General features: G+C 39.3%; 1 protein-coding gene across 2 annotated transcripts; it reads left to right on the forward strand.

Moving 5' to 3' along the window:
- The first annotated feature begins 2,799 nt into the window (after positions 1–2,799).
- PHB1 (prohibitin 1) lies at positions 2,800–18,840 on the forward strand. Of its 2 annotated transcripts, none has more exons than XM_053700168.1 (7): positions 2,800–2,844; positions 3,257–3,366; positions 15,197–15,358; positions 15,736–15,878; positions 16,414–16,530; positions 18,008–18,103; positions 18,434–18,840. In XM_053700168.1, exons 2-7 carry the CDS (start codon positions 3,279–3,281, stop codon positions 18,644–18,646), a joined length of 819 nt encoding a protein of 272 aa, XP_053556143.1. In that variant the 5' UTR covers positions 2,800–2,844; positions 3,257–3,278; the 3' UTR covers positions 18,647–18,840. The 2 variants fall into 2 exon arrangements, with proteins under 2 accessions (XP_053556143.1, XP_053556146.1); XM_053700171.1 differs by lacking the exon at positions 2,800–2,844 and adding an exon at positions 2,861–2,928.
- The last annotated feature ends 478 nt before the right edge of the window (positions 18,841–19,318 follow it).

The following is a 19,318-nucleotide window of genomic DNA, read 5'->3' on the forward strand; positions in this document are numbered from 1 at the left end:
CAAAAGATGTTACAGACGTGAAAATTGGTATTTAGATTCTTCTTTAAAAATAAAGAAACACGTGTTTTACCATTTCCTAAAAATTCACTTAAGGGGGGGTAAAAAGGGGGGGGGGGCTGATTTATGAGGATACCTATATCTCAAAAACCAAAGATGTTACAAACGTGAAAATTGGTATTTAGATTACGAGAATTAACGAAAACTCAAGAAGTTCATGTCAGCGAGTGTGCAACCTGAACGGGCACAGACATGAGGGCACATGTCGTTGCGAGTGGTCGGGTTTTTCGCTATTTTTTACAAATCATTAAGGGTTTTTTTTGTTCTTTATTAACAATGGTCATGGCATACATATCGAAACGATTATATAGGGAGCAACCTGTATAACAATGGGTAAACTTTGCAGGTATGTTCTATTGTTCTAAACAATACAGGCTAGTTTAGGTGTACATTTTCACACATACCTGTCTAACCACCCTTTCAGTGTGGAGATTAGCAATTGTAAGAAATATACTGCATTTACTGTGAAACTTAGTCTGCTTTTAGACTATTAGAACTATTACAAAACAAAACAAAATTCTTATTTATGGAACGTACATTATGTTGTGTAAACATGTTTTGAAAACATGTCCCCTCCACACTGCTGAGCTTCGCATTTACTGGCAATGTGCTCTAAATGTTCAAAGCCATTGAGCCCTTTACTTTCCTATGGAAGACACACCACCGCTCATCTGTACAGCGAGTGTCAGATGGTTACATTTCAATTTTAAATAGAAGCATTTTGCAATAAACTTCCATTAACAAAAATGTTTCTAATACAAGCTATTATTGTTTCAGTAGCATATGCACATATGCTACATGTGGCTAAAGGATAAGTGTTTAAACACCATGCCTTCTCAGCTGGCAGTGGTGTGTATTGCGTCAGTGAAGACTTGTGTTATAAAAGTCACTGCTTACTCTCAGAGAAGGTGTAGTGTTTGAATACTGGCGCAATGGGCACTAACAGCATATGTGTGTATGCCACTGAAATACAGTAATATATTTTACTAGAAGCATTTTTACTAATGGTAGCATTTTATTGAAAAAATCTTCTATTTAAAATGTAAATGCACCAATGCATATTTCAATTTTGACCATTCTATCCATTTAACAAACAAAACCAATACAATTTTTTTTTTTTGGACAAAATAAGTAAATTGGAAAGCTGTATAAAATTACATGTTTTGTCTGAATTAAGTTTTGACTTTACTTTCACTTTAACTGCAGGTCTAATCAAATAGCATACATAAACCCTGTCAATTTATTGGGAAGTCTGTTTGTTATCATTGGACATCTTCTCGATATCTACTAGTGAGGGACCATGTGACATGTACTGATCTATTGTGCATGCACAGCCAGTAATACCCCCTGCTCTGTTGTGTTTGGTGAGCGCAGAGCAAGTTGGTCTAATGCACTGCCATGCAACCACATCCTGCCCCGCAATAAATGTCCTGGAATTGACCAGGCAATAGGTGGCAACTATATGTATGTGTGAAGTCTGGAATCATTATACAGATTTTTGGATGACCTAGGATGGGAGCAGGGAGTACCAATGTATATTTGGGGGAACAAAATCCTGGAACATGACTTTGCAGCAGTGCAATCAAGTAAATAGGTTACCAGACTACTTACTGGAGTATCAGAGTATTAGACACATGGGGGCCTATAAATCAAGCTTCGAATGGAGCTTGATGGCCCGTGTTTCTGGCGAGCCTGCAGGCTCGCCAGAAACAGCAGTTATGAAGCAGCGGTCACAAAGACCGTTGCTCCATAACCCTGTCCACCTGCTCTGAGCAGGCGGACAGACATCGCCGGAAATCAACCCGATAGAGTACGATCGGGTTGATTGACACCCCCTGCTAGCGGCCCATTGGCCGAGAGTCTGCAGGGGGCGGCGTTGCACCAGCAGCTCTTGTGAGCTGCTGGTGCTATTCTGAATATGGCGAGCGTATTGCTCTTCGCATTCAGCGAGGTCTGGCGGACCTGATCCGCACTGTCGGATCAGGTCCGCCAGACCTTGATAAATAGGTGCCATGGTATTTTGATTTTCTAAGCATTTTATTATCTTATAAATGATTGTGTGATTCAGACAATGCATACAATTTAAAAAAGTTTCGAATTTACTTCCATTGTCAAATTTTCTTTGTTCCCATTGCATTATTTGTTGAAAAGATATCTAGGTAGGTGTCTGGAGCACTACATGGCAGGTAATAGGGCTGTCATTTTGTGCTCTTGCAAATTGCAAGCTCCTGAGTTTACATCCCTGCTTTTCAACAAAATCTACAAAGAGAGCAAAGAAAATGTTATAATAGAAGAAATGATAAAGTCGTTTAAAAATTGCATGCATTATCTGAATCATGAAAAATGTTGGATTTCATCTCCCTTTAAGTAAATGTAGTGTGAATTGATAAAACCAATAAGGAATTACACGAAAATAAAACGATGTGAAACATGTCTTAAACGACAACATATTGTTAACTGCATTACAAACAAGCAACTACTCTCCTTAGTCAAAACAGTACATGAGGGCAACTTGCCCTCTTCTATAATGGATTGACATTATCACCTCGCAGTCTTCTCATAGAATAGCAAACATGCAAGGGCTAAAAGTTTGACCAATCAATAGGCACGTTTAAGAAAGCTGGTGCTGTCGGGTATTGCAGTTTTAGAGATTAGAAATTGCTACTTTCTCATAGTCGGTAGGACTACAAATCCCAGCAAACATCACGCTACAGATAACTAGTGTATGTATGGCGCAGAATGCGCATGTACAGTGCCTGTCACATGTGGAGGTCATATCCCGGGGAGGTGAGTGCTAAAGGAGAGCAGCACTGATAGTTTAACGTGGGAAGAAATACAAGCGAGTGTTGTCCAAATACATTGTTGTAAAAAGTAATTAATTGCTAACAGTAGTGGACGAAAAAACGCAGCCTCTTTTCTACTAATTGCTACTGTAACACTTGTAGTATACATGCCCGCGCTCACACCCACCCACATATATATATATATATATATATATATATATATATATATATATATATGGTACACAGTAGTTTTGTTTACTTGGCACTTTGACTCGGCGCCAGTCTCTTTGCTGTATAAACTCGTTACTGCGAGAAAGAGCTGCAACTCTACAGGCAGCCAAGTAATTAACTAGTAATGCTCACAATTTGGGCCTGAGGTAGTCAATAATAGCTATTTGTCTTTTTATAATTTGCAGAGGTCTGTAAACACACACTACCATGGCAGGACGACTGTTTGAAACCATTGGAAAATTAGGTCTGGGACTGGCTGTGGCTGGTGGGGTCATAAACTCTGCTCTTTACACTGGTGAGTAAATCCTGGTAAAATGAGTTTAGCAAATCTATACCTGTTGTTGCTTCTGCCCCCCACACCACCTAAATGATGATTCAATCTAGATGGTAACAGAAGATATGCAGCTAGGTCACTGTCAACATTATATGCCAATGTTTTAAAGGGACATAGTACTATTTTTTTTTTTTTTAAATTAAAAGCATTGTGTGGTGAAAAGTATCAATTGCACAATGTTATGAAAGCGTTTGAATTTTATTTAACTTCCACTGCCCTTGTAAAAGATCATTTTGGTGCTCAAATCAGTAATGTCATATGCAAATATGCTAGTTTATATTATTATAACAAAGTCTATGGACGGCACCGTTGATATTAAAGTAAAGGTGAAGTTTTGTGCCTATGCAAACCCCTATTGTTTGTTCAATATCATTGCAATGCAGTCGCTAACTTTTTTACAGGTTCAAAGTATTTTTTGGAAGATATATAACTTTTATTTTCTCTACCGTTTCTTATGAAACTCCTCCCCGCTGCTACTTCCGCTTTTCTGTGGCTCATCTTAGAGAGCTGTCCCACCCGCTCTCTACATCGGCAGATTGTGCGTGCACGTTAACATTTTCTTCTGCGCATGCTCAACTTTCGGCAGATACATAGTATTCAGCTGCTGTTTCCAGCAGAATTACAAGATAAGTCGCACAGAGCATGTGCGTCTCACGAATAAGCACAGTGAGTAGGGGAGAAGGTTAGTCGGACGCATGCGCTCGTGTGACGTAGTAGTGGATGGGCTGACCACCCTGGGGGGAAAACGCAGATTGGAGGACACTGTATTAGTCGAGTGTCAATCAATTATTGCAAAATGTCAGGCGGAGAAGTTGTTGTCGGCTGCTACTTATAAGGTAGTAATATCGGTTATATAAAACGATATATGAAAAACGATGAATGAAACTTGGGCTAATTTTAGATATACTTTAAGAGGTCGTTAACGAGTGTGCTCAACTTTACCTTGCCTTTAAATTTAATTTTTATTAAAGTGACATGAAACCCAAAAGGAAGAACATACAATTTTAAACAACTTTCCAGTTTACTTCTATTTTCAAATTTGCTTCATTCTCTTGCTATAATTTATTGAAGGAGCAGCAATGCACTAATGGTTTCTAACTGAACACCTGGGTGAGCCAATGACAATCCGTGTATATATGCATCCACCAATCAGCAGCGAGAATCTAGGTTCTTTTCCTGAGCTTACCTAGATAAACCTTTCAGCAAAGGATAACAAGAGAAACCAGCAAATTAAATAGAAGTAAATTGAATGCTCTGTCTGAATCATGTAATACATGTTTTGGGGTTTCATGTCCCTTTAAGCATATAAAAGGAGCACTTTATTATTATTATACTTTATTTATGAAGCGCCAACATATTCTGCAGCGCTGTCCATGGATACAAGTCATTTAAATAAAACTGATGTTAAACTTGTAAGAGACAGGACAACATTTACAAACACAGGAGGAATTGAGGGCCCTATTCCCATGGAAACTTACAATCTAGAAAAAATACAGTACTACAAAAGTAAAAGGCTAACGTGTTTCAGTGGAATCCATATTTGTTTTTATGAATTAAAATTTTTCACATACAGTACAAAACACTTTTTCTATTAGTTTATATCATTAACCATATTGTGCATGTGGATATTGTGTCCTGTAGATTAAAGTGATGCTTGTTTGTTTGCAAGAGTGCTTTAAGGCTGATTAGTAAAAGGCCTAAATAAGGGGAAAGAATCTTGTTGTTTCTTGTTTTGAATAAACATGGATGCATTTCATTTTTGAATAGAAGCATTTTTGTAATATATATGTATTAGCAAAAAATGTTTCTTATAAAATCTACTGCTGTTTCAAAAGTGTAAGTTTGCACTGTGCATCAGCATTTTAAAAACATCACTTGATCAGGGAAGGTGTTTGTACCATCTGGTAATGACTCAATTTGTCAATTGCTAACATGATACAAGCCCCCACTGGCACTCTAAGCAGCTGCAGTATTTAAAATACTGGCCCACAGAGTATCAAGCTATGCTTCACATGCAGATAAAGTAGTGATGTAATGCCAGTTAGTAGAACTGCATATTTACCAAAACCAAGAAGTGTACAAAAAATGTTTGACAAAACACACTTGTTTTTATTCAAACATTTTTGTACAGTTCTTGGTTTTGGTAAATATGCAGTTCTACTAACTGGCATTACATTACTACTTTGGATCCAGTCGTATTAGCTAGCTGATGAGGACTGAGGAGACCTACTATCCAGTTCCTGACACAGGAGTTAGCCAGACTACTCTTGAATATCTGGCCTGCGATTATAGCACTTGAAAGTGCTTCAAGAAATGTGAGTGAATTTCCATATATAAACACCACACTTGTTCTTTTTAAGACTGTACTACGCTATGGGCACCTATTGATTTGTTTTATAAAAAGTGTGTTTTATTTGTTTTTATTAGAAATTATTGGCCTTAAATATTGCTGCATAAACAGGGAACTTTGTTCTTTTTATTTTTTTATCATGTCCCATTAAAGTAGGATGACTAACTGATCCTTATTTTCCTCCGTACTATGTAACCACTATCCTGAAAGTGAAAAAGACAATGCTGAAAGGTGGTTTTGACAGTGTGTATTACTTGGTAGCTCTGCTAGTTGTTATGAGAATGAGGAGAAATATAAGGCAGAGCCGTCAAGGAAACTTCCAAACCCAGAGATAAAAAAGGTTATAAGGAAGGAACTCATTAACTTAGTAAAGATTTTGATAAATCCATGGTAGACGCTTTTTGATTATTACTATTGGCTCATAGCAATATACAGACTTGTTTTGAGTTGTCATTGAGAAAGTTGAGGCGTAAACACATCGGATAACTGAGAGGTTAGCGAATAAGATGATTGCAAGTTGATTTATCTTTTTGTACTTTTTATATGTGTTTAATAAACTGGCTATTTTAACACATTTTTCTGCATGATGGGGTTGACGAAAGAAAGTTGGTATTTAATAGTGATTGCTTTAAGGTCTTGCATTACAATTGGAGTTGTGTTGGCTAAAGTTACTTTTTTTTTTGTGGATATTGTGCTTGTTTAACCCCAAAAATAAATATAGAGATAAGTTTGTCAACGCCTGCCGTAAAGGGACAGCACACATTTTGTCTAAACAAGTTCATATACAAAACTCCACCCATAATTTTCCTTCTTTGGAAGAGCCAGTCTGAGCTTTAGTCTGAAAACAACAAGGCTTGTCAGGGTCATTGTTTTTGTAAAGTACATATTTCACAGTTGATCACTGATAAAGCCAGTTAGGTGAATATATGTATCAGGGTTAGCCTTGAAGCATTTGCCATTTGTTTTTCAATTTCTTAGAATTAAAAAATGTTTAAAGCGACATTATACACTCATTTTTTCTTTGCATAAATGTTTTGTATATCTATTTATTTTGCTCCTGTTTGTGTAAAGGGTCTTTTTCATATGCAAAAGAAGGGGGCGGGGGGAGTGTCTTATTTCCTACTTGCAGAGTGCTTTCCAACTACCTTTTCAACATAGCTAAACTGAGAGCTTCTAAGTAAGTTTTAAAACGGTTTTATACTGGATTTTTATATCTATCTGTGCATCTTATTCTTTATTGTAGTGTCCATTACATGTCTACACATATATGTGTGTGTGTGTATGTGTATGTATGTGTATATTAGAGCTGCAACAACGAATCTCATAATCGATTAGTTGGTTTGCAATTAATTGGTCTGTGTACAACACCAGCTGCTTCACTCAAATGAACTCCTGCATATGGTATTGTGTTTTATGGTTATGTCCTTATCCTAAAGGACGTCTACAGACGTCTACTTTTTACTTTTTCAGGACAGTATACGTTTACAACTACCCCTGGCTTATGTGCAACCCAGATATAATCATCATTTGGATTGTTTATATTAAATCTGGTGATCTGGAACTATGCTTTTCATGATATAGTGCCAAGCTTGTTGTTTACACCTTGCACCTAGATTGATGGGAGTTATTTAAATTCATGTGAACTATTATCTGTTTGCACAATTACTGTATTAGCGTATTGCTTGCTATTGCTGATTATATGTACTGTATAAATAAATGTGTAAGGCTTTGTCCTGTTATTGATATACAGTCCTTAGCCCTTTTGATTTTTTATTGTTTTTTTATATTTTTAATAAATTGTGATAATATGTACCAGATTCAACCTTTATAAATATATATCCATTATTTTTAGAGCGGACTAGATATTTCCCCTAACCTTATATCTGGTTATAGATATTCAAAATATTTTTATGTTAGAATGAAGTCAAGGGTTACTTTATTGAGAGGCCCCTTGCCAAGGTAGAAAACACTTAGCATTGGTGAAGAGCTAACAAAGATAAATATCCCACTTTGGTGAAATTGGCAAAACCCTACTTATACACCTCAACAGCCTTTTCTCTGCTGCAGGAAATATAGCTGCAAACAGAGAACCAGCCTTAGCCAGAAGCATGTGGACATGTTGAGATTTTTGCATTTAAATGCAAAGTTTCTGAAACAGTGAATAACAGAATGTTATTAACAGTGATAGTCTAACTATTTCTAGTTCTACCTCTTTTCAAACAGTTTGTGGTTTTGTTTGATTATAAAACTGTGCTCTGCTGCTTAAAAATCGAAGAAACAGTTGTGTTAATGTAAAGTTTTAGTCTGAAGTTTATATTTGTAACACTTATTATGTGGATTTTATTTAAAACATAGAAAACTATTATTGATTTTCTTTTTATCCGATTAGTCGATTAATCGAAAAAAGAATCAGCCGATTAATCGATTATGAAAATAATCGTTAGTTGCAGCCCTAGTGTGTATGTGTGTGTGTGTGTGTGTATATATATATATATATATATATATATATATATATATATATATATATATATATATATATATATATATATATATATATATATATATATATATTTACCTATTTACCGCTGCAACGATAATCGCAGCTCTCCCGTTTGCCATTTTGTCAATTTGATTGACAGATGACGATTCGTAAAAGAACCAATCCTTGTTTCCCCCTGGGCCGTGACGTTTATGCAAAGGGGCTGAACGCCCCGGGGGGGAAACGAGGATTCGTTATTTTACAAATCGTCATCTGTCAATCATTTTTACAATATGGCGGGTGGGAGAGCTGTGCTTATCGTCGCAGCGTTAAATAGGTAAAAGTTCTACAAAATATATACATATGAAACATTTCATGAATTAAACCCTTGTTAAAGGGCCATGCTATCCAAATGTTGAAACACTTGAAAGTGATGCAACATAGCTGTAAAAAGCTGACTAGAAAATATCACCTAAACATCTCTGTGAAAAACAGAATTTATGCTTACCTGATAAATTACTTTCTCCAACGGTGTGTCCGGTCCACGGCGTCATCCATAACTTGTGGGAATATTCTCTTCCCCAACAGGAAATGGCAAAGAGCACAGCAAAAGCTGTCCATATAGTCCCTCCTAGGCTCCACCCACCCCAGTCATTCGACCGACGGACAGGAGAAAAACAGGAGAAACCATAGGGTGCCGTGGTGACTGTAGTTAAAGAAAGAAATTCATCAAACCTGATTAAAAAAACCAGGGCGGGCCGTGGACCGGACACACCGTTGGAGAAAGTAATTTATCAGGTAAGCATAAATTCTGTTTTCTCCAACATTGGTGTGTCCAGTCCACGGCGTCATCCATAACTTGTGGGAACCAATACCAAAGCTTTAGGACACGGATGAAGGGAGGGAGCCAATCAGGTTACCTAAACGGAAGGCACCACGGCTTGCAAAACCTTTCTCCCAAAAATAGCCTCCGAAGAAGCAAAAGTATCAAATTTGTAGAATTTGGCAAAAGTGTGCAGGGAAGACCAAGTCGCTGCCTTACATATCTGATCAACAGAAGCCTCGTTCTTGAAGGCCCATGTGGAAGCCACAGCCCTAGTAGAGCGAGCTGTGATGCGTTCGGGAGGCTGCCGTCCGGCAGTCTCATAAGCCAATCGGATGATGCTTTTCAGCCAAAAGGAAAGATAGGTAGCAGTAGCTTTTTGACCTCTCCTCTTGCCAGAATAAACGACAAACAGAGAAGACGTTTGTCTGAAATCCTTTGTTGCATCTAAATAGAACTTTAAAGCACGAACTACATCTAAATTGTGTAACAAACGTTCCTTCTTTGAAACTGGATTCGGACACAAAGAAGGCACAACTATTTCCTGGTTAATATTCTTGTTGGAAACAACCTTTGGAAGGAAACCAGGCTTAGTACGCAAAACAACCTTATCTGAATGGAACACTAGATAGGGCGGATTACACTTCAGAGCAGATAACTCAGAAACTCTTCTAGCAGAAGAAATAGCAACCAACAACAGAACTTTCCAAGATAACATCTTGATATCTATGGAATGTAAAGGTTCAAACGGAACCCCTTGAAGAACTGAAAGAACTAAATTCAGACTCCAGGGAGGAGTCAAAGGTCTGTAAACAGGCTTGATCCTGACCAAAGCCTGAACAAAAGCTTGAACCATCTGGCAGTCGTTTGTGTAACAAGACAGATAAAGCAGAAATCTGTCCCTTTAGAGAACTCGCTGATAATCCCTTATCCAAACCTTCTTGAAGAAAAGAAAGGATCCTAGGAATTTTGATCTTACTCCATGAGAATCCCTTGGAAACACACCAACAGATATATCTTTTCCATATTTTATGGTAAATTTTTCTAGTTACAGGTTTTCTGGCTTGTACCAGAGTATCTATCACAGAATCCGAAAACCCACACTTAGATAAAATCAAGCGTTCAATTTCCAAGCCGTCAGCTGGAGGGAAACTAGATTTGGATGTTCGAATGGACCCTGTACTAGAAAATCCTGTCTCAAAGGTAGCTTCCATGGTGGAGCCGATGACATATTCACCAGGTCTGCATACCAAGTCCTGCGTGGCCACGCCGGAGCTATCAAGATCACCGAGGCCCTCTCCTGTTTGATCCTGGCTACCAGCCTGGGAATGAGAGGAAACGGTGGAAACACATAAGCTAGGTTGAAGGCCCAAGGCGCTACTAATGCATCCACTAGAGTCGCCTTGGGATCCCTGGATCTGGACCCGTAGCAAGGAACCTTGAAGTTCTGACGAGACGCCATCAGATCCATGTCTGGAATGCCCCATAATTGAGTCAACTGGGCAAATATCTCCGGGTGGAGTTCCCACTCCCCCGGATGGAATGTCTGACGACTCAGATAATCCGCCTCACAATTTTACACTCCTGGGATGTGGAACGCAGATAGGTGGCAGGAGTGATCCTCCGCCCATTTTATGATTTTGGTCACTTCTCTCATCGCCAGGGAACTCCTTGTTCCCCCCTGATGGTTGATGTAAGCAACAGTCGTCATGTTGTCTGATTGGAATATGGCCTTTGCTAGTTGAGGCCAAGCCCTGAGAGTATTTAATATCGCTCTCAGTTCCAGAATGTTTATCGGGAGAAGAGACTCTTCCCGAGCCCATAGACCCTGAGCTTTCAGGGAGTCCCAGACCGCGCCCCAGCCCACTAGACTGGCGTCGGTCGTGACGATGACCCACTCTGGTCTGCGGAAGCTCATTCCCTGGGACAGGTGATCCTGGGTTAGCCACCAACGGAGTGAGTCTCTGGTCTTCTGATCTACTTGAATCACTGGAGACAAGTCTGTATAGTCCCCATTCCACTGTTTCAGCATGCACAGTTGTAATGGTCTTAGATGAATTTGCGCGAATGGAACTATGTCCATTGCTGCAACCATCAACCCTACTACTTCCATGCACTGAGCTATGGAAGGTCGTGGAACAGAGTGAATAACTTGACAAGCGTTTAGAAGTTTTGACTTTCTGACATCTGTCAGAAAAATCTTAATTTCTAAAGAATCTATTATTGTCCCCAAGAAAGGAACTCTTGTCGACGGAGACAGGGAACTCTTTTCTATGTTCACCTTCCACCCGTGAGATCTGAGAAAGGCCAGAACGATGTCTGTGTGAGCCTTTGCCTTTGAAAGAGACGACTCTTGTATCAGAATGTCGTCCAAGTAAGGTGCCACTACAATGCCCCTTGGTCTTAGAACCGCTAGAAGGGACCAGAGTACCTTTGTGAAAATCCTTGCAGCAGTGGCTAGCCCGAATGGGAGAGCCACAAACTGGTAATGTTTGTCCAGAAAGGCGAACCTTAGGAACTGATGATGATCTTTGTGGATAGGAATATGTAGATACGCATCCTTTAGATCCACGGTAGTCATAAATTGACCCTCCTGGATTGAAGGTAAAATCGTTCGAATAGTTTCCATTTTGAACGATGGCACTCTGAGAAATTTGTTTAGAATCTTTAAATCCAGAATTGGTCTGAAAGTTCCCTCTTTTTTGGGAACTACAAACAGATTTGAGTAAAACCCCATTCCTTGTTCCACAGTTGGAACTGGGTGTATCACTCCCGTTTTTAACAGGTCTTCTACACAATGTAATAATGCCTGTCTCTTTATTTGGTTTGAAGATAAGTGAGACATGTGGAACCTTCCCCTTGGGGGTAGTTCTTTGAATTCCAGAAGATAACCCTGAGAAACTATTTCTAGTGCCCAGGGATCCTGAACATCTCTTGCCCAAGCCTGAGAAAAGAGAGAGAGTCTGCCCCCTACTAGATCCGCTCCCGGATCGGGGGCTACTCCTTCATGCTGTTTTGGTAGCAGCAGCAGGCTTCTTGGCCTGCTTACCCTTGTTCCAGCCTTGCATCGGTTTCCAAGCTGGTTTGGTTTGCGAAGCATTACCCTCTTGTCTAGAGGCTGCCGAGTTGGAGGCCGGTCCGTTACTGAAATTGCGAAAGAAACGAAAATTAGACTTATTCTTGGCCTTGAAAGGCCTATCTTGTGGGAGGGCGTGGCCCTTACCCCCAGTGATGTCTGAGATTATCTCTTTCAATTCTGGCCCAAAAAGGGTTTTACCCTTGAAAGGGATATTAAGCAACTTTGTCTTGGAAGATACATCCGCTGACCAAGACTTTAGCCAGAGCGCTCTGCGCGCCACAATTGCAAACCCTGAATTTTTCGCCGCTAATCTAGTTAACTGCAAAGCGGCATCTAAAATAAAGGAATTGGCTAACTTAAGTGCGTGAATTCTGTCCATAACCTCCTCATACGGAGTCTCTCTACTGAGCGACTTTTCTAGTTCCTCGAACCAGAACCACGCTGCTGTAGTGACAGGAATAATGCACGAAATAGGTTGCAGGAGGTAACCTTGCTGTACAAAAATCTTTTTAAGCAAACCTTCCAATTTTTTTATCCATAGGATCTTTGAAAGCACAATTATCCTCGATAGGAATAGTAGTGCGCTTAGCTAGTGTAGAAACTGCCCTCTCGACCTTAGGGACTGTCTGCCATAAGTCCTTTCTGGGGTCGACCATAGGAAATAATTTCTTAAATATAGGAGGGGGGACAAAAAAGGTATGCCGGGCTTCTCCCACTCCTTATTCACTATGTCCGCCACCCGCTTGGGTATAGGAAAAGCGTCGGGGTGCACCGGAACCTCTAGGAACTTGTCCATCTTGCACAATTTTTCTGGAATGACCAGGTTGTCACAATCATCCAGAGTAGATAGCACCTCCTTAAGCAGTGCGCGGAGATGCTCTAATTTAAATTTAAATGTCACAACATCAGGTTCTGCCTGTTGAGAAATTCTACCTGAATCAGAAATTTCCCCATCTGACAAAACCTCCCTCATGGCCACTTCAGATTGGTGTGAGGGTATGACAGAGCAATTATCATCAGCACCCTCCTGCTCTACAGTGTCTAAAACAGAGCAATCGCGGTTTCTCTGAAATGCAGGCATTTTGGATAAAATATTTGCTATGGAGTTATCCATTACTGCCGTCAATTGTTGCATAGTAACAAGCATTGGCGCGCTAGAAGTACTAGGGGCCTCCTGCGTGGGCAAAACTGGTGTAGACACAGAAGGAGATGATGTAGAACTATGTCTACTCCCTTCATCTGATGAATCATCTTGGGCAACTTTACTATCTGTGGCAGTACTGTCCTTACTTTGTTTGGACGCTATGGCACAATTATCACACAATTTTGAAGGGGGAGACACATTGGCTTCCATACATACAGAACATAGTTTATCTGAAGGCACAGACATGTTAAAAAGGCTTAAACTTGTCAATAAAATACAAAAACCGTTTTAAAACAAAACAGTTACTGTCTCTTTAAATTTTAAACAGGGCACACTTTTTTACTGAATATGTGAAAAACTATGAAGGAATTGTTAAATTTTAACCAAATTTTCACCACAGTGTCTTAAAGCATTCAAAGCATTGCACCCCAATTTTCAGACCTTTAACCCTTAAAATGTTTACAGTTTTAACCCCTCTACAGTCCCAGCTACAGCCTTTGCTGCGACTTTACCAAACCCAGGGGGGTATACGATACCAAATGAAGCCTTCTAGGAACCTTTTCAAACACTTCCAGACCCACACACATGCAGCTGCATATCCTGCTCTCAAAAGTAACTGCGCAGTAATGGCGCGAAAATAAGGCTCTGCCTACTACATAGAAGGCCCTTCCTGACTGGGAAGGTGTCTAAACCAGTGCCTGACGTAAAAAAACGTTCCCCAAAGTTATAAAGAGTGAATTTCAACTTCAAGCTGTATAAAATGCCCAAATAAAGCAATCGATCTAGCCCATAAAAGTGTCTACCAGTTTTATAGCCCATATTAAGCCCTTTATTCTGTTTGAGACTAAGAAAATGGCTTACCGGTCCCCATGATGGGGAAAATGACAGCCTTCCAGCATTACTCAGTCTTGTTAGAAATATGGTTAGTCATACCTTAAGCAGAAAAGTCTGCCAACTGTTTCCCCCAACTGAAGTTATCTCATCTCAACAGTCCTATGTGGAAACGGCAAACGATTTTAGTTACTGCTGCTAAAATCATATTCCTCTCACAAACAGAACTCTTCATCTTTTTCTGTTTCAGAGTAAATAGTACATACCAGCACTATTTTAAAATAACAAACTCTTGATAGTAGAACAAAAAACTACAACTAAACACCACATACTCTTCACCATCTCCGTGGAGATGCTGCTTGTTCAGCAGGCAAAGAGAATGACTGGGGTGGGTGGCGCCTAGGAGGGACTATATGGACAGCTTTTGCTGTGCTCTTTGCCATTTCCTGTTGGGGAAGAGAATATTCCCACAAGTTATGGATGACGCCGTGGACCGGACACACCAATGTTGGAGAAAAGAGATTTTACCTCAAAAGTTCCTCAGTAGCCACATCCCATTGTAAAGGACTTCTAAGCAGCAAATCAGTATGTCTGTCCCGGGACAGCTAAGGGATGAGCTTTCATGCACACTCATATTTCCCTATTCAGTTTAAGGAAGTTTACTATGAAATCTCATGAGATCACAGTAAGAGTTCATGACCTCAGCACTGCTGATTGGCTGCTGTTAATTTTCCTTTCAGCTTTTTACAGTTATACTGCATCAGTTTCAAGTGATTTAGCATATGAGTATTATGTCCCTTTAATTTTTAAACGTCTATAAAAAATGCCGTGGGGCACTATTAGTAACCTGACCTTCACTTTAAAGCGGAGAAAATTGTTGAGTAAACTGTCACTTTAATATGACTATCCTATATGGAAACAGAGGAAGACTTGAGACTTTCTGGTTCTCATCTGTTTTGTGCTTCTAAGACAAAAAGTAATGACCCACAAAACAAAATCTATTTTACAACCACTACACTTTAAACCGATATCTAACTTTTGTTTCCTGTGTAACCCCCTATTTCATTTTATTTATTTGTCTCTAGTTGATGCTGGGCACCGTGCCGTCATCTTTAACAGGTTTAAAGGGGTGCAGGATGAGGTAGAGGGAGAGGGCACCCACTTTATTATCCCTTGGGTGCAAAAGCCCATTATTTTTGACTGCCGTTCACGTCCACGTAACCTCCCTGTTGTCACAGGAAGCAAAGGTAAGCATAGCTATAACCCAGATAAGATTAAAATGATAGCAGGTATTGTCTTTACCACTTATAGAATTAATAGGTCTGTGTATTTCAATGTGTTTTATTTAAAGAGGTCTTTAATAATGTACATTTTCCTTACATGTAACTGTTATAGGATGGTCTATTTTTCTCAATTTCCATGTAAATGTCTGGATTATGATCAAACTTTAGATAAAACTGGGGAAAATATTAACTTTTTAGGTAGTTCTGCTTGTGAATCAGAATTAAGACCACTCAATTTCTCATGTTAATACAGTTTGTACGTCATGAGTTCTCTTTTATAAGTTAGCTTTTGATTGTATATAGAACTGATTACGCTGACAGTTGAAGACTTATTCCCATAGATATGCAGAATGTGAACATTACCCTGCGTATCCTGTTCCGACCTATTACCAGTCAGCTGCCACGGATCTTCACAAGCATTGGAGAGGACTATGATGAGAGAGTCTTGCCATCCATTACTACTGAAATCCTTAAATCTGTGGTGGTATGTGAGTCTCATTCTTTCTCTTCCAGTGGTTTCCTTTTCTATCATCCTCATTTCACACAACTATTAGCCTCTGCTAACTAATAGACCAATGTATTCCTAGATTCCATATAAAGTTCTAAATTGGGACAGCTACACCACAAATCAGAGTAACTTTTATATTTCTTTTGTAGCAGCCCCATTTTAGTGTCCTGATCATATTCGGTCCACTACAGTTTAGTGACCACTCGTTGCTTACAGCTCACTTTATAGTAGCAGCACCTGATGGCTGTTCATAGTGACAAGATGTCAGGTAGTTTCTGACCCAGGTCACTAACACTGTTGGGCATCAGTGTTATAGTTCATATAAGATAAATGTGTACCCTTCCAGCCATAGAGTGAACTGTGACCCACCAGCGCAAGTTAACAATTATACATCCTCTAAAACTATACCCCCAAGCATTTACTTCTCTTTATAAACTTTTTTTTATTTTTTTATATATAAAAGAAATACATTACAAATTGTAAATGTGTATTCCTGTTAACTTTTAATCAGGCTCGCTTTGATGCTGGAGAACTAATTACACAGAGAGAGCTGGTATCCAGGCAAGTGAGTGAGGACCTCACGGAGAGAGCAGCCACCTTTGGGCTAATCCTGGATGATGTGTCACTGGTGAGGACACAGTGTATTACACTGATCTCTAGCTTTGCATAATAGGAGAATAAGTGTGAGTGCACTCTCAGTTGCCATGTTAAAGGATGACAAATACACAGCATAAAGCTTCTGTATCTATTATTCCAGGACTCTTTAAAGGGACAGTCAAGTCAACTCCCAAAATAATCCCTTTATTACCTACTAGTCCTAAAGCTCGTGTACACAGGCCGTTTTCTGCAGTACAGCGGTCCCACATGCCCACTCCCGCCCCCGGCTACTTCCCTGCCACTCCCGTCCGACCACGCCTGCTTTGCATGACTGCTTCGGACAAACATACCTACATGGTTATATTATACTTTTAACCTCTGTGATTACCTTGTATCTAAGCCTATTTTGACAGCCCCCTGATCACATGGCTATTTATCTATTGTCTTGCATTTTAGCCAATTAGTGCAGTATCGGCCACAACTCCACTGGAGAGAGCACAATGTTATCTATATAGCCCAATTGAATTAGCAGTCTCTTGTGAAAAGCTAATAAAAAAGCATGTGATAAGAAGCTATCTGTAGTGACTTAGAAACCTTCAGAAAGCTGGGGAATGGGTAGTAAAGGCGTTATCTATCTTTTTAAACAATAACAATTTTGCCCCTTATAGCTGACATGTAATGAAGGCATTAGATTTTTTTTTTATGGGTTATAACAAATAGTAGGAATAATAATTACAAAGCAGTAGCACCAACGGGTTATGCACTGCTGAATGGTGGATGCACAGCTAGATATTACATGATATATCATTACAACACATCATTTTCTGTTACTTGGGTCTGTTATATTAGGAGTAATGAGAATCATGTTCAAAAGAGTGTTTACCTTCTAAAGAAATTATACATTAAGGCAATTAGTGAAGCAAATAGGGTTGTAGATAGGGATATTAGGATTTAATAAAGGGGTAAAATTTATCAAAACATAGCTATTATCAGGACTTGATGTACTAATGATCTTTGTCAAGACAAGCTAAATTCTGTCTTGTAAAGATACAAGTTTGTTCTTTGTTTACAAGCATGAAGGGGGCAGCATGACAACATTTTGTAGAAGAGTGACAAGATCCGTAGAGTAGCAGAGGGGTTGAATTTAGAAATGAGTTTTGTTGCTGAGTCTCTCAAAGATTAGCAAAGGGGAGTTGACTAGGCAAAGTACCAGTTAGCAGAATATTTTTAAAGTCAATTCTGGATATAATAGATAAGATGGATGAGGATTTTTGCAGTGTTGGTAAAGATTCTTTAATCAAATATTTGATGTAGAATAGTAAACTGAGAATATTTCCTTGAGCACTAAATCTAAATCGCCCTTACTTTGTGGAATCTTTAGGCTAAATCAGGCATTCCAAAAATAACAAGGGGTGACATGAATTGAACAAATCTGAGGTTTGGCAAAAGAAATTGAGATTTAAAGTGTTGTGTTTTTTTTTTTTTTTTTTTTTTTTTTTAATCCACAGACACATTTGACATTTGGCAAAGAATTCACAGATGCAGTAGAAGCTAAACAAGTGTCTCAGCAGGAGGCTGAGCGAGCCCGATTTGTTGTGGAGAAGGTAATGGGTTTGTTAGCAATTCCAATTAAGATTGGTAAACATTTCAGATCTAGGCAAGACCATTAATTTTTAATTTACTGGAATAGTTGGGGATCAGGAATTAAGGGGAAGATATAGAGCCATTGGGATAGATTTCATTTTGTAATCCCTTTGCTTTTCTGAGTTGACAAATAAAAAGCAAAGGTCCAAATCTGCCTTGTACTTTTATTTATGTTTTCCCAAAGTGCTTTTTTCTCAATCATTGTAAAAAGCTGCATGATCTATGCCATGTTAGTGTCACTGGTTCACCAGTTTTCTCTAACTCTTTTCTTCTGACTTCTAATCCGCTAGGCTGAGCAACAGAAGAAAGCTGCTATTATATCTGCAGAAGGAGATTCCAAGGCTGCAGAGTTAATCGCTACATCTTTGGCAGACGTAGGAGACGGCCTGATAGAGCTACGCAAGCTAGAAGCAGCGGAAGACATTGCATACCAACTGTCTAGGTCTCGTAATGTTACCTACCTGCCTCCCGGCCAATCAACCCTACTGCAGCTACCACAGTAACCATTGGCTGATTCTGTCAATTGCTGCCTAGTAGCCCTTAAGGAGGACATTTACAAATGACTGGATCAGAGGAGGGAGAAGGATTGTGGCTGTTAAATTGTCCATTAGAAGCTCAAATTCAACAGGTTGATGTGGTACATAAAGTCATGGTGATAATGCAGTAGATTTCATATAAAACATTTAAGTACACACAATTTCTGCTCATTACTGTTTTGTTTTGTTTTTTTGTTTTTCTGCAGAAAAAAATCTGAGCACTTAAAAATTTAATTTTCTCAAGTATATAACAAAAGTAAAACAATCCTAATTAAATGGCCTAATGAAAAAAAAATATACTTTCCCTGTCACATATAAATGTTATTAACCCCTTAACTACTAGCGCCGTACAGGGCACGGTGCAGCTAATTTAGCTCTTAAGGTTGCGCCATACTTTGTACGGCCATAATGTCCTGGGCACCTACAGCATGGGTCTCGCCGACAGCATCAAGACCACACTTTTTCTGCATGCACTACAGAAATAGCGCTATCGAGGCAAGTGATCTAAGGATGTTCCTGTGATCGCATGCCTGTTGGTGATCTGCATAAAAGGTGCCTCTGTAACATGAGATATATGCTGGGAACAGCGTGTATCTTATGCCGTTACTGAATTTCCTCAATGTGAGGCCGTCCAGTAAC

The sequence above is a fragment of the Bombina bombina genome, chromosome 1 (genome assembly GCF_027579735.1).
Source record: "Bombina bombina isolate aBomBom1 chromosome 1, aBomBom1.pri, whole genome shotgun sequence".
NCBI lineage: Eukaryota > Metazoa > Chordata > Amphibia > Anura > Bombinatoridae > Bombina > Bombina bombina.